This window comes from Saccostrea echinata, unplaced genomic scaffold (genome assembly GCF_033153115.1).
Source record: "Saccostrea echinata isolate AGI-Se365-2 ecotype Australia unplaced genomic scaffold, CSIRO_AGI_Sech_v1 ptg000006l, whole genome shotgun sequence".
Taxonomy (NCBI): Eukaryota; Metazoa; Mollusca; class Bivalvia; order Ostreida; family Ostreidae; genus Saccostrea; species Saccostrea echinata.
In genome coordinates this window covers 7,323,876-7,340,510 of record NW_026889755.1, presented here as the reverse complement: position 1 = coordinate 7,340,510, position 16,635 = coordinate 7,323,876, and the positions used below count along the sequence as shown (strand labels likewise).

Genomic DNA, 16,635 nt, shown 5'->3' with positions numbered 1-16,635 from the left:
TTCATAATATTTTGTTGGAATTATTAAGAAATATTCAAAGACAATAGAGAATTTTAATGCTTTATCCAACGCAAATCATCAAAACCAAAAGAAACTACATGTATTCATAATAGAGGTGTGAAAAACAGTCTTGTTAAGTGTGTTAATTTGAAGATTCTTCTCAAAGGCATCAAGGCTACTTTTTCTTCTAGTATATCACACCTTGTTATTATGTAGGCTTCAATTTTTGAAAACATATATACTAACGACCTGAGTTTAGCCTTACAAATACGCCACTAACTTCTAAATTTTATAGACATTATAAACAAAATACTTCAAAACACTTATTGAATAATGTGGGTCTGTTTAATCTACCTGCTCATTGTCATAATGTGGTCAATTCTTCCGTATTTTCAACAAATAAACAACAAACAAACAAAAAAAACCCAATATGGGTATATCTGTTATACACTGCGCTGTGGAAACATGATTTATTTAAGGTCAAGATCTAGTAAATGAAAGGAGCCTAGAGATTTCTCAAATTTGAGAATTGAATTCCTTTTATGATGCTTTATAACTATAGCTTGGTCAAATAAGGTGTATCGGGGTATAATTTGTAGGTAAACAAGACGAAAACTCATATTTTAAACTGTCATTTTCAATGAAAAATTAAGAAAGTCAGTCATGAATATGGGAGTTTTTGTCATATCAGACAAATGAAATGTATCCAGATTGCCTACAGTCTCTCAGAAAACAGTAATTTGTATGTTCTTAGCCTCTTCTTGAATATAGGTACCGGGATTACTTTTTACTCGATTTCAAATTGAATGCCATGAAAATGCTTTGTTTTCTACATAATTCTATTAGAGTCGCAAAGTACGGGAAAAAGAAAGTTTGAATTGATTATGACGTCATAATGGATCTAGGATCAAAAAGACATTCCAAAGTCATTTACTAGATCTTGACCTTAAGGAATGTTTTTAAGTTTTGTGTGAGGTATTCGTGTGTAAATCACACAGACTTGTCACGTAGGCATATTTCATGAAGCGCGCAATTACAAAAATATACTCAATATTTGAATTTTTTGCTGCCCTATATAGTTACATTTTCATTAAAGTCTCTGTAGCCTCATTATGACGTCACTTCAGCACGAGTTTCTCCGCGTAAAATTCTACGCGTGAGTGTACACGAAAATGGCATTCAATTCAATTTCACTGTTGGCTTAGGAGAAAGACACAGCAAATGTAAATATTGATATGTGGTGTCGAATTGGAACTAATACGCTTCAGTTGTATAGATACATTAGTATACATGCTCGATCGGATTGTAATTTACAACAACGCTGATATAGATTACAATAGACAAAGTTACATGAAGTTTATTGGTATAATTCTTTATAATTTAATTCTGGTTATAACGCGGAATTTGATTGGATAAAAAATTTACTTTATATCGTATAAATTGGGTTGCCTACGTCACAGTGACTTGCGTCAAAAAAAGTATCGATCCGCATGACGTTACATTTAAATTAATAGCTACCCAGTTTATACGAATAGAATATATAATACATATATGAATTTAATAGCTACCCAATTTATACGGTATAAAGTGGGTTGGGAAGAGTTTATGCTTTTCAAACTGCGAAGCGGTTTATAAAAAAGCGTTAACTGTTCCAACCCAGTTAAATTCATTCCATAAATAATAATGAAACAAACAAATTACAATATTTGCTCAGAATACAAGAATGTAAAGCCCTCCTAGTAAGTGTTATATAATGAAATGCTTCTACATTAAGAAAAAGGTGGAAAAACACCGCATAACTAATGCACATTTTCATCAATCACTTCCGATTGTCTAGCCGAAAACTGTTTGTGATCTTTCTGTATGCCTGTGTCTCAAACTGTCAGTTCTATTATTTTTCACAACTTGTTGCAGAACTTAAAGCAATTTTAACTAAGTACAAAGTTTATTTTTAAAAGCAAATATGTATGTTCTATTGACTATTCCTCTTTCAATATTTTGCAGGGGAAAAAAACAAAAAATTTAGAGCAGGCTCATTGAAAGTTTTCTGCTCAACTATACCTTATTCGTGCAATTTTATATGCCAGTAATGATAGAAGATTCCTGTTATTCGTTTCTGTAGTCCATCACTATATACGATTTATCTTTTCTGTCATGTCCATTATCTTTTTAAGTGAACATGTAAAGAACAATTTAAGACTGTTGAGACAAGGGTTGGAATGGCAGTACAGGTTGCCTCTTTGTCACTTTTTAATGGTTTTTGCTGAACTGTAATGACTCCAGTATCAAGGTTCTTTCCAAACTTTAAATATTTTTATTCTAAAGTTCAAATTGAAAATTAAAAATATAAATGTATGAATTTATCTTGCAATTTCAGTCTTTTGCATACAATGAATTTGAAAAAAACCAGAACTGTTCATGAGCTATTTCATATTTTATACCTCTGTGTTAAGGTGAAGTATTTTTGCCTTGTGCTTTTAATCCAAGGCGTTTGCCCGCATATATTTTCTTTTAATGTATATAAGCTGAGGAGAATACATATAAAATTATTCAGGAAGGAGTTAAATTCATTGCATTTTTAATGAACCATTTCTAATTTCATAGAATAAACTTATTCTTTTTACCCCGTTGCCCAACCAAAATTAATGAGGCATCCCTTGTAAAAATTATACTGGTGATCAAAATCAAAATTTATATGCTGGGTGTTAAAAAGTTCGATTTATACATTTACGAGCGTTTTTATTATTCGTCATAGAAAATAATATGTTCATTTCTATTCAACTAAATTTAAAAAAAAAAAAAAGTTCTCAAATATATGAGGAAAATATTTTATCATCTTTTTTAATTCTATTAGTATTCCTATTGGAAAATTGTTCTGATAAGTACTTAAGATATTATTCATATATTGACTTATGTATGCTTTGTGCATATCGCTAGAAAAGAAATTTTGTGACAGTAAAGTCTGTTTACAACGGAAAGTGGATTGAGGGTTATAAACAAGAAGGGCCAACGCTTCTAGAAAACCCAATGACCCTTTAATATATCTCATGTTGTTGTTGGTATTTTATTTTTACATTGAAATATAAGAATTAAACAGATTTAATAATACCTTTCTTGTGTTATAAATGTGAATAAAGAAAAAATAAATGACTACTCCCATCTGAAAAGCGTCATGGAAGTGTATATTTAATGTACTTGGTTAAAAAATTTATATAAAAACAACTTGCCTCCCCTCCCCAGTACCCAACATTTCTGCAATGGTTGTGGAAATCAGGCTTTTAGCACAAAATATCTTCGGACAGAATGTTATCTACCCCTCCCCCAATCTAAAAACACACTAAAAGTAATAAGATAGTGTGTGTTGCACTTAATTACACAAAAGTGCTCTTGAATTTCTTAAAGGTTGTTTGTCTGAATGTTTTACCATTTGTAATACCCACGCTTGAAGATCGGGGGAGGGGGGTATAGTGATGGGGGGGTGCGGCCGTATGTCTGTCCGTCCTGCCGTCCGTTACGCTGTGGAGAACCCATCTCTTATCCGCAACTCCGCATACCACGGAATAAAATTTAAAGAGATTTTCATAGAATCTTTGCTACAAAGTTCCATTGTGACCTAATATTTCACTTTTTGATCAGACATATTTTTCGGGTTTCCCATAGCACAAAGACACTACCATTCTTTCTATTATACTGGGGAGTACCCATTTCTTATGCGCAACTCCTCCTATACCATTGAGTAAAATTTAATGATACTTTCACAGAATCTTTATTACGTATTGTCATTGTACGTGCACCTCCTACTTTACGTTTTGATCAGACATATACAGTCTATTTAGGCTTTCCCATAGCATAAAATGGAATTGCCACTATACTCATATGGGAGAAGGGGGTACATTTTGTGAGCTAATGCTCACAGTAACTCTAGACTAATACAAATGTTTTTCTACTAACTATCATGTATATTAAGCATAAGTAGGAAGTATTTCTGTTTACCCGTAATATTAAACTTTAACAAAGATAACAAAAATATTATGCAAATCCTAAGCAAATTACTAAACCATCATAAATCACTGCATTATTGAAATACTGTTTTTGATCTAATGGTGTTATAACTACACTGTACATGTATTTATCATTTTTAATTTTTGTATTTAACCAGCTGCGTAAAAAAGCTTGGTAATACATATACTACAATTATTAAACTCATCAAGTAACAGAGAAAAAATAGTGTCTCTTTCGTCCAATTGATGGTACGCGTACAACCACGACAGACGAATATTTTTTTCAAGTTATTTCAATCAATGGTGAAAACCCAAGGAACACAAAATCCCTTTGGTCCGATCAAAGTCAAACAAAATCAATACTTTTTTTATATAATATCCCAACAACTTATTTTCTAGATACTACACTGAATTAAATATCTTTGCACCGATTGTGATTATTTAGTTTGTAAACTGTACATTCTTCTTTTACTTTGACTTGAAAGAAAAAATAGATACTACACAGTAAGCAGGCTTGCGTAATATTATAATTAGTCATAGTTATCTTAAATGTTTAAATAAAGTACCGTCTCCTGCCACTTCCTGAATATTTATGTTAGTGGTCGTGAGGTGTGTTTTTTTAGCTTTGGGTGAGTAGTCTCACTTTCCCTTTCTATTGTACAAAGTAATTCCTTCAGTCAAAGCTTGGAGTAAAATTCAAATAAAAACGTCTTTTCATAACGACAAATGTGATCATGGAGTTTGCACGAATTCTGTCTGAGCGATATTCCGAACGATTACTCCCTAATACTATCGCACAGTTAATTGCTGCTGCCTTTGGAATATTCGGAAACTCTCTTGTTCTTTTGATGTACTCTAGATACGTAAAGGATAAAACGGCTTCTCGGTTTTTCATTCCAATTCTGGCATTTGTGGATCTTGCAGGATGTGTTTCCAATGTGACCGAATTTCACATTGACAACACCATGCGTTACATATACCCTAGTGAGATTTTATGTAAAACTTTGAGTTTTTTAATCATACTGACCGGGGGAATGTCAGCGCACTTAATTTTTACGATAGCATTACAGAGATATTTAATCATCTGTCGTCCGTTTGGTCCGCAAATGTCGACAAAATCATGCAAAATTGCTACCTTGATTATATTTCTAATATCAGTGGGCTATTCCGCTCCAATTTTGAAATTCAGCGGAATATATAGACCATCTTCATTAACAATGTGTCATTTCGATGATGGAAGCAATGGAAACAGTGTAATGATCCCGTATTTTGGAACTTTTCTCATTCTTTCTTTTATCAATATCATCGTTACTTCCGCTCTGTACATTCCTGTGATCAAGACTATCTATAAAACATTGTCACTTCCCAAACAAAATCGAACAAGTACTATACAGGACGACGGCACTGATATCTCATCTAAAGAAACACAGGATGTTAGTGTTGAAAATATTGCAATGGTGAATCTTCCACCAAATATTGTGAGAACACATAATACTGAACCCCCAAACACCTTAACGACCGACGGAAACCGGGAACAAAGAGCGCGAAGGAATATCAGCGTCATGTTTCTCGTCATCATTATTGTCTACGTAGTTTCATATCTGACGTCACTGGTTACACAGGTCTACACTTTCGTAAACCCCACAATGGTCATAAGAGGGTTCAAATTAAATGTTTACTATTTCTGTCTGCGCTTTAACCTTCTGAATCACATTGCTAATCCATATATATACTGGTTTTTTGACAATAAATTCAGAAACGAACTTCGGAAAATTTGTTGCGAGAAAATTTTCAGAAGATATTCATTTTCATTGTAAATTTTGTGTCCTATTCTACACACAGATGGAATTGTGAATTCAAAATTTTGTTTTCAGTATACATTTTGTGTGACTTTTAAGATTTTAAATTCATTAATGATCAGTTTGTATTACATATTCACCTGCTCTACGTTTATATCTATATGTATTTCAAAATTAAGAACATTTGGCAAAATAAATCAAAATCATAATCGACAGGAGTGTAGTTTTATTTGAATTGACTTGAATTTCAAGCGTGTTTTACAAGGAAAACTCATTCATTTACATAAGTAATATATAAATTATGGCACATTTAAATTAATTCAAAGGGCGACAGCAAAGTTATAATGTGACAAGTATGTTTTGTACATAGTAGGAATGCCACCCGCTAAATTAACTGGAGTGTTCAAAGGAACGCATGTGTCGCCTACTTTGCAACTTCATTAAAGCCGTAAATAAACCTAAGTGTAGAAGCTATTTATTTACAACTATGATAGTTCATGCAGAAAGAAGCATCCACGCATAGTATAAGACTGCGATAGAATCTGACAATCAAATAAAATATGATTCCCAACCCTTAAATGAATAATTAAATTTAAATTATTATAAGAAGTTCTTTACTCCAATTGTCGGTCTAAACGATCTATTGTGGGATACCGATCTCGATGTATTTTCGTATCAGTTTGTGTGGTAACTGAATGTCATACAGTTTCAAAGTACAGTATCATGAGCTCATAAACATGTATAAATGCTAATTATCAACACCCCACCTCTCAAAATTAAAAGACTTCAGTTAAATTAAACTGTCCGGGGTAATTTTTGCAAAGAACGTCAAAGGTGAGGGTCAAGTGAATAATAATGCTTGTTTTTCATGTTTTAGAACAATCAGTGCACATGCTAAATAGCATAGACGTACCTCTTAAATGTCCAAAATATGCTGTATATTGGCACTATTAACTTTTTTGTAAAGTAGATCAAGGGTCACGAGGTCAGTAACCATAGCAATTCACAAAAGCCATAGTGCCAAGCAATATATATGCAAAATATCAAGTCCATATCTCTTATAGTTCTTGAGATACTAGGTGTGACAGACGGACAGCTAGACAGACGGAAAGACAGACAAACGGACGCCGGGTAGAGTGATCCCTAAGTGCCGCTCTGCTCTGCAGGTGACACAAAAATGATAATACAGATAAAGTATTCAATTCTTGTTCTGGTAAAGGTATTATTTTTTTCAGAATAATCGAACTGGCAAATGATGATAGTTCCCAAACGTTTGATAAATATGCATATTAACCACTCGTTCCTACCGCCTAATTAGCTTGGAAAATATTGTGACATTTTGTTTGGGTTTATATTGTCGCCCTAGCCAACAGGGACAATGCAAGTCAATGTTGTTGGCAAATAAAGTCTCTATCTGTCATTTACTATGAAAATCTTCACTGACTAAACAGTCTTACATTTTTGTCTGCGAAAATAGTAGTGGGTATTTCTGTCATAGATACAAAACAAAGTAGAGACAACTCTTGCTATTATCGTTTCTGGCGATATGCTTTGTGGCAACGCACTATGAAAAAATTCCGCACTTTGAAAATTTTTTTTCAAAGTGCGTTAAAATTGGGACAAAAATAACGCACTTTGAAAAGATTTTTCAAAGTGCGTTAAATCTGGGACAAAATCAACGCACTTTGAAAAATTTTTTCAAAGTGCGTTATGAGTGTATATCAACATTTTTTACCATGGATACACTTAACACTTTGAAAAAATATGCATAAAACAAAATTCTGGATTTAGATTTTAGTAATAGACAGCATTATTTTATATTTCTTTCGAAAAGCTGATGAATTGATCTACAATGGCGGATCCAAGAAATTTCATAATGGGGGAGGAGGGCGCAGTAGAAGGCAGGGGGTCTGGGGGATGCTTTGAAGCCCCCAGTGGGTCCAGGATAAAGCCCTGGTGGGGGTCCGTGAACAAAACCCCCGGAAGCTGACGAATTCTTACAAATAAGAGGTGTTTTTTTTATGTAAAAAAAAATAAATTCAAACGGGAAGGGGGGAAGGGGGCGCCGACGCTGGATCCGCCTTTGATCTGCCCTCATCGAGAACGAGAAGACAGGTAGAAGGTCGCTCTGCCCAACACTTTATCTTTCCTACCCAAATATATGTATTTACATAACTGGTATGACACTGATTTTCTTTTAGTCTCAATAAATTTGAGTTAACCAAAAATAGATGAAAAAATTGATATAAGCTTCCCTGAAAAACAAAATAACGCACCCTATATTGTATTAAAGAAGAGGGTCATTTTCAATGGAAAAATCATAATTGCTCCCTTTTCCCTAAGAAAAATGCGATGCCTCGGTTCTTAAGGTCTCATCCGAAAGACCCACAACTTTCACTCCAAAGTGCCGTGCGCTTGGCGAAGGAACAGTTGCTACCTATTTTTTTAGGTCAGACGCGGCCGTGATTCGAACACACGACCTTTCAATCACGAAGCGAGCGCTCTACCGACTGAGCTACCGTGACGGTGCGCATCTAGAGAAAACGTAAGTTCATTCATCATAGGCGTCGGAACCGGGGGGGGCTGGAGGGGGGCTAGCCCCCCCTCACTTTTTTTTTCATAAATAGACAAAATATAGGCATTGAAAACTGGGGCTTACCTTTTTCCGTTGGTTTACTCCCCCCCCCCCCCACTTTCAATTAGCCACCCCACTTTCAATTTGCTTCCGACGCCTATGTTCATTATGTCACTGTACGTATAGATGTTTGCAATTTAAGGAAAATGCATTTAAGAAGTTCCTTATTACTTTACGTGTTATAATAAATCACATGATCAGTGCATGGTAAACATCGTAGTCCGTCGCCTTCTGTGTGCGTAAATGGTTACATTTCCTGAATGCATCTCAGAGATTAAACTATGATTAGCCAAAATCGATCATAAATATAATATTATTAAGTATATATGTATACCCTAGTTCTTGTAGAAAGAAAATAACAAAGGAACATGATTCAAATTTGTAATGCAAATCTTAAAATTATGTCATCTCACTTTTCTTTACATTTTGTTATATTAGTGGAGATCTTCGTCATTTGGTTATTATCTTAATGAACTATAATTAGATACCTACTTGCAGATCCAACAATTTGTTATGAAAATACAGTTGAACTTCCTTATCTCGAACACGGATATTTCGATATAGATATGTCAAAATGATGTTGAAGTCCAAAACACTTTTTCCTTAAGTATTTTACCCTCAATATCTTGAACTCTAGGATATCTCTCTGTTTTTTTCTCCGTCTCATCGAGTTCAACATAACGAAGTTTGAACCACATTCATTTGGCTCCTTTGGTGAATGACGCTGGACAATTGCACTTATCTTTCTATTATGAATAAAAAGAAGCATAAGAATTACTGACTTTTCTGTTATATTCTGAAGGACTTGACAGTATGCCTTTTTCGGAAATTTTCTGCATTCGATTTCCAATGATAGTCCCCTTGTGAATATAACTTTAAGAAATAACAATTTTACCATCCCCTCCTCAATATGTTCAATTTTGCATTAGTTAAACATACTGAGAGACTTGAGATTCATCTATCTATTTCCGTGAATATTTGAAAATCTGGTAATGTTTTAAAGCTTGATTTCAATTGATAAAATTTTCTACCCCCTTATGAAAGGAGTTGAAAATAAGAGCAAATTACTTTTTGACACTGTTATTTTTTTAAATTTTTAGTCCGTTACTAATGAGTTTTTCTTTGCATTCAAACAAGTTTTAATGTCCAAATTATCATTTATATTGAATTCAATGGATGTGAAACGTAAGCAAAATTCTCGAGTTAGCGTGCGTAGCAATCACAATAATAAAACTGTGAAGGCGAGGAAGTCTGTGGGGGGGGGGGGGGTCACAAAAGAAAAATTAAACTTTTAGTAGGGTCTTGTGTAACATTTTTGGTATATGTATTTATACTAGAAAGATAATAGAATTTTTTGCCTACAGTGAAATATCCAGCAATATCTTTTAGTGTTTCTTTTTACCCTAAGGAAAGTGCCTGTTTTGTGATTTTTTTTATATGTGCCTTATTATAATGGCTAATGTAAGATCTGTAAAAACATTGGTTGGGGTGTGTGTCCCCAATAAATTGCCAGCATATATTATTCAATATTGCTTCCTCAAAAATGACGCATGTGACCTTTTTTTTTACTTGTCAAGGGATTTTCTTTGCATAAGTTGTGCCCCCTCCCCTTCCTGCACTGAAATTACGTCCTTGCCTATAAGATCAGCTGTTTTACGTAGAGGAAAAATGCCTTGTATTATGTTTTTTTTTCATTAGTATTTCGGTGTAAATGCATATACCAATTAATGCTACTGTCCTTTCTGACATATTTCATTTTGTCAAATAAAATCTGCAACATGACTAGTTATGATTAAAGATAAAATTTCACTTTGAATTTTAGTCAATTAATATTTCAATTTGGGTTAAGATTAATGTATGTGGATATTTTAACATAACATTTTGGGTATTCTCGTTTTATAGGAATTATATAGTAAAGTCTTTATTTTATTTCCTGTTACAATTTCAGATATATGTATAGAAATTTGGTAATAGTATTTTATTTGACGAAAAAGAAGGAATGTCTTTGAAGAAAAAAATAAGTACAGGTAATTGTCTAAAATAAATAATATGTGTTACTCAGAAGATTTGGCATGAGGGATTAGTAAACTGTTTAAGCCTTTAGCCATACAATTATGTAATTTTGCTGGAAAAAGAGAACAGCAGTAATTTGTAGATAGGTGATGTGTTTTTTTTGTATATTTATTTATGGGTTCTTTTATCTTTTTTATCTAGTGTCAAAAACACTATCAAACGAAGTAGAATCCATTAACCTATTGTTAGGGGATTAACTTGTTAAGTGGCAGGTCAAATACTCAGGTAATGGTCAGTTCATGTCATGTGATTTTTCAAAATACGATATTTTGGCTATTATTGATACAAATTAACAAAGAAAAACTAATTTGATTGGACAAAATAATTCACGGCAAGCGTGGGTCTCCGAATGGAATTGTGCCGCAACTCGGCCATTCTATTCGGAGACGTGAATAAAGTAACATCGTTTTTAATTTGATCCACGCTTTGCTTTTCCTTATTACAGGTATGGTAAAAATGTTTTATTTGGTTAAGTTATTTTTCTAGAACTTATAAAGAAAAGATTAATTAATTATTTATTAACATTTGCAATTAATTTCTGGAGTTTACAAAAATTTGAGCTTTAGTTTACAAAATTTGAGCTTTCATTAAAATAGAAATCTATTATAAAAGTATTATATTGAGATCAGGGCATTTATATTTGATGTGTGTTCTTATGATTTTTCTTGTATTTTGGTAGCTGTAGTCCTATGTAGAGTGTAGTTTTATAGTTAGACACGTTTTACTTTTTATCGGTTTTATACCGGAAATATAATGCCTTTCTTTGTTTGGCTCTATTATTATTATCAAACTCTCCAGTCGAGGGAGGTAAATTTAAATGTATCCAGTGTAAACAAAAGTACGAGCTTTAGTATTTCAGTTGGAAATTACATTGTCTAGATTTTTTATTATATAGAGTGAGTCTTTTAATATTGTTTAATCACTCTATGAGTCACCAGATGTTAGGTAGGTTAAGGCACACTTGTTTGTAATGCTACGAGCAACTCATAATGATTTATTTTATTGTGCCTGGTGACTTTTTGTTGTGCATTCTATTCGGAGACGTGAATAAAGTAACATCGTTTTTAATTTGATCCACGCTTTGCTTTTCCTTATTACAGTGCACCCAAACCTAATCTGGACCTGGTGGCTGAAAAGCAGAATCATTATAAATAAGGGTCTCTCACAAGCGAGCGAGCTAGACAAATTCCCAAGATAAGTGCGGTCACCCAATAGGGCGACACGACAACTGGTGGAGAATCCGAAACCCGGATGAACCATATTGTGGAGTTGAAAGAAAATACAGCCTTTCACCGATATAACTTAAGAAAGTACAGCAAAATGCCTGCTCCATCTAATGCTTCAGCACCGGAGAACTCCGACACCATCGAGGAAGATTACAACCAGGAAGAAGTGAGTTCGTTACAGAGAGAGTTACGAAGTCAACAGGAGGAGATACAACGTCTCCAAGACCGCAGAAACCGAGAGTTAGACGAAAAAGAAGAAGAAATTGAATCCCTAAGGAGACAGTTGAGGGAAGTGTCAACCAGACAACCCCCAATCCCACTCACTTTTGATCCACCCTCTTCTTTAACCAACAGGAATTATACAACCAACTCTCAGGGAAGCTCATCTTTTCCCAAAGTTAGACTTGAAAAATTCAATGGGAAGGTGTCTGTGGTACAATGGTGGTACAAGTTCATAACCTTTATTAACCTCCAAAAGCTCACAGAGGAAGTCGCCATCAACACCCTCCCCTTTTATCTGGAAGGGGCTGCCGAAAGCTGGTTCTACGCTTTGGACCGCACGGTAAAATCGTCACTAGAGTCTATTCGCAGGGCCTTACATAATCGATTCCAGCCGTCCTCAAGACATAATTTACAACTGATGGATGTTAAACAAAAGGACCAAGAAAGTGTAGAGGACTTTATACACCGAGTGACTAGTATGACCAATGACCGAAGTGTAGACCAGGACTGGCTAATTACAGTCATAATTAATGGACTGAAGCCAGACATAAGTGCGGATGTGGTAAAGGATGACCCTCATTCTTTAGAACAACTGAGGAACTGTGCATGCCGAGCCGAACTTGCCAACAAAATCAGACAGAAAACCTCATCAGTGCAGGACTCAACCAATTTAGCCTTGCTGAATGCTCTACAGGAAGTGAGGACTGACATAAACGCCATACAGGAGTCAGTGAACGATGCCCAATTTTCTCAGCAGGCCCCACCGAGAGAGTCCCAGCCATGGAGGAATAATGGTGGACCCCGTAGGCCTTACCAACAAGGAAATGGTGGAAACCGCTTTCAACAGGGAAATGGTGGAAACCGCTTTCAACAGGGAAATGGTGGCTATCAGCATTCCCAACGGCAGGCTAGACAGGAGACACAATATCAGGGACCCAGATCCAGACATCCTCAGAATAGGCCAAGCAATGGGAGAGGTTCCTGTCACAACTGTTCTGGTGAGTTATGCGATTCTTTCAATTGCAATGCTAAAAAGGTTAATATGTCAAGCTGTTATTTTTGTGGTAAATTGGGTCATTTTAAGAAAACTTGCTCTTCTTACGCACAGCACTTACAGCAACGTTCACGCACAGTAACACACTCAAAATACCACAAGCACACTTCCTCGTTTCAAAACAGTAAACAATAGGGGTGCGCGCCTGTCTTTAGAAAACATTCTAGAGATGGGCACCATGACAACCAGCCACAAGTCAATCTAGTGGCACACATGACAAAGAACACAATTCCACTGCAAGTCGGTGGAAGAAAAACTAGTGCTTTAGTGGATTCTGGTGCTTCTGTTACAATTATGAATTTAGAGTTCTTTAGAAAGACTATTTATGCTCATGATAGGTTGACATCACCTGATTTCCGATCAGTTAAGGGTGCTAGTGGCAAATTGTTACCTGTGGCAGGTAAGTTAGAGATGAAGTTAGATATCAATGGTCAGGATTATAACTTCTCAGTTCATGTGGTAGATGGTTTACACCATGCTTTCATTTTAGGAGTAGATTTCTTGTGTGCAAACAACACAACTCTTAGGTTTTCTGAGACCAATACACTACACATTCCAGATCACAATGGTGATGCAAATGTTTGTTCAATTTCGATCAACAATGGGTATGCCCGTGTAAAATGTGCTATGAAAATTCCCCAAAGGTGTGAAATTAATGTCCCTGTACATATTTCAAGACAAAAATTAGGTGAGCAAGTACTGTTAGAACCTCATGAAGAGTTGCAATCTTTACAATTATCTGGTGCTAAATGCTTGGTAAGTATCAGAGATGATGTGGTTATGAGGTTGATTAATCCTACATTTGAGGATGTGTACTTACCAAAGAATTTTGTAGTAGCTAATGTGTGTGAGGTGCAAACTCGAGAAGTGTATGCCTTAGAAAATGAGACAATGAGTATCAGTGCGTTGAATCCAGACAATTCCAAAGGTCAAAAACCAAGTGAAATTGCATTTGATTTAGAGAATTCCGATTTAGATCCAAATCAAAAAGAGGTTTTACTGAAATTTTTAGCAAAACATCGAAGTAACTTTGCTGTTGACCTCAGTGAACTGGGAAGGACAAGTGCTTACAAACATAAAATTGAAATAAAACCAAATTCAAAGCCTGTTCGCCAACAGTTTTACAGAACATCATCTCAAGCTTCAAAAGAAATTCAAAAACAAATTTCAGAAATGTTAAATCATGGTATTATACAACCATCAAATTCAGAATGGCATTCGCCAGTGGTTTTAGTAAAGAAAAAGAATGGTCAATTTCGGTTTGCTTGTGATTATCGTGCTTTAAACAAAATTACAGTACCCATGTCCTTCCCACTTCCCCATTTGGAAAGTGTTTTTGATGCTATAGGTGAGGCACGAGCAAACTATTTTACTAATTTAGATCTCATGTCTGGATTCTGGCAAATGGAACTGGATGAGGAAAGTAGAGAGAAAGCAGCTTTCATAACAAGAGAAGGAGTGTATGAGTGGAAACGTATGCCATTTGGCCTTACTAATTCCCCCATTTCATTTCAAACACTTATGTCAAATGTGCTGAGAGGGTTAAATTGGAAATCGGTACTTGTCTACGTGGATGATATTTTAATCTTTTCGCGATCCTTTGATGAACATCTGCAACACTTAGAACAAGTGTTTGATCGTCTGAGAGTGGCAAATTTGAAACTGCAGCCATCAAAATGTCACTTTGCCGTCAAAGAAGTTAAGTTCTTAGGGCACATTATATCACGTAAGGGAGTACAAGTAGACCCTGACAAGACCCGTGCGGTCAGTGAGTTTCCCATTCCCAAGACACAGAAACAGGTACGTAGTTTTCTGGGTATGGCAAACTATTATCGGAAATTTATCCAAGATTTTGCTAAAATTGCTACCCCACTTAATGCCTTGTTATGTAAAGAGAGAAAATTTCAATGGTCTGAATCTTGCCAAAATGCCTTTGATACCCTCAAAGACAAGTTATTATCTGCCCCAATTTTGTCATACCCAGACACATCTAGATCTTTCATACTGACATGTGACGCCTCTGACAATGCCATTGGGTATGTGTTGGGCCAAGTAGATGATGATAATCGAGAATATGTAGTATCCTATGGAGGTAAGTCTCTCAGTCAAGATCAGAGGAAGTTCAATACTACCGAAAAGGAATGCTTGGCAGTGCTGGAAGGCATTGCCGCATTTCGACCTTATCTGGTACACAGTAGGTTTACAGTAATTACTGATCACAAAGCACTTGTTTGGCTGCAAACAGCCAAACACACTGGTCGTTTAGAAAGATGGGCTCTCCAGCTACAAGAATACAACTTCCAAATCATACACAGACCAGGTAAGAGCAATTTAGTAGCAGATGCTCTCAGTAGACGAGAATATCAACCTGGGGTAAGACAAGCAACAAGTATTGTCAGAATTTCAGCAGAAAAGGACTCGAACAACTCACTGGAGGAGGAAAAAGCAGAGATAGTACAGTTAGAAGTAAGTGACACCCAAGTCAGATCCGTGGGTAGCCAAACCTCAAATATTAATTTCTCAGACACAGAGAGTGAAGATGAGGGAGACGAACACCCAGAAAAGTTGCCAAGTATAAATTCAGTCAGTATTCAAACAGAGAATCTTCCAGATACATTAGTGGATGAACAGGATTCCCTAGAAGAAGCTTGTTGTGTAGAGGTAAGTTTCACATATGCAAATGAGGAACCCGAGACCTTAGCTATAGAGGAGGAGGATGAACCTGAAGAACATCAGCAAATTCCTCTGGATGTAGCAACTATTGGACAACTCCAATCCCAGTGCCAAGATTTTCAAGATATTTATACATATCTTAAAGATGGAACATTGCCAGCAGAAGTCAAAACGAGAGATGCAGTGATAGCAGAAGCCAAACATTATAGCATGGTAGAGGATGTGTTGTATCACTGGTTTCAGAGAAGATGTCGTAAACCTCAAGGAGAATTCAACTTTATCAAGCAAATTGCATTACCTCAAGTGCTTAGAAAAGATGCATTATTGTCTTATCATGACAGTCTGGCAGGAGGAGGACATCTAGGCATTGAAAAGGTAAGGACCGCTATCTACCGCAAATACTATTGGCCGCGTATGCATAGTGACATCATCGAATACGTGAAATCTTGTGATCGCTGTCAACGCGCAAAACGTGACTACAATCCGTCAAAACCTCCAATGAACCCTCTCCCAATGGTGCACAAATTTGATCGATGGCACATTGATATTTTGGGTCCCCTTTACAAAACAAAAGAGGGACATGAACACATTTTACTCTGTGTAGATTCATACACTAGATGGGTGGAAGGTTTCCCTATGAGAACTCAAACAGCAGAGGAAACTGCAAATGTACTGTTCAGAGAAATTTTCTCTCGATTTGGTGCTCCAAAAGTTCTTGTTTCAGACAGAGGCACAAATTTCATGTCTAAATTGGTAAAGGCATTATGTGAAATTTTTGAAATTACTAAACATCAAACTTCAGCTTATCATCCAAAAACAAATGGCTTAGTGGAAAGACAAAACAGTACACTTGCACAATCCTTGAGGGCATATTGTGGGAAAGCTCAAAATGATTGGCCAAAATTAATTGCAAGTATTTTAATGGCTTACAGAAAAGCACCCTCAATGCATT

At 35.6% G+C, this 16,635-nt stretch overlaps 1 protein-coding gene across 1 annotated transcript; it reads left to right on the top strand.

The window, feature by feature from the left end:
- The first annotated feature begins 4,644 nt into the window (after window positions 1-4,644).
- On the top strand, window positions 4,645-5,938 carry LOC133180477 (cholecystokinin receptor type A-like). Its single transcript, XM_061314993.1, has one exon. It carries the CDS (start codon window positions 4,736-4,738, stop codon window positions 5,816-5,818), a length of 1,083 nt encoding a protein of 360 aa, XP_061170977.1. The 5' UTR covers window positions 4,645-4,735; the 3' UTR covers window positions 5,819-5,938.
- Window positions 5,939-16,635: the final 10,697 nt, after the last annotated feature.

Excerpts from the sequence above, each read along its gene's own strand:
- LOC133180477 (XM_061314993.1), top strand. The coding sequence starts at position 4,736 with ATGGAGTTTGCACGAATTCTGTCTGAGCGATATTCCGAACGATTACTC.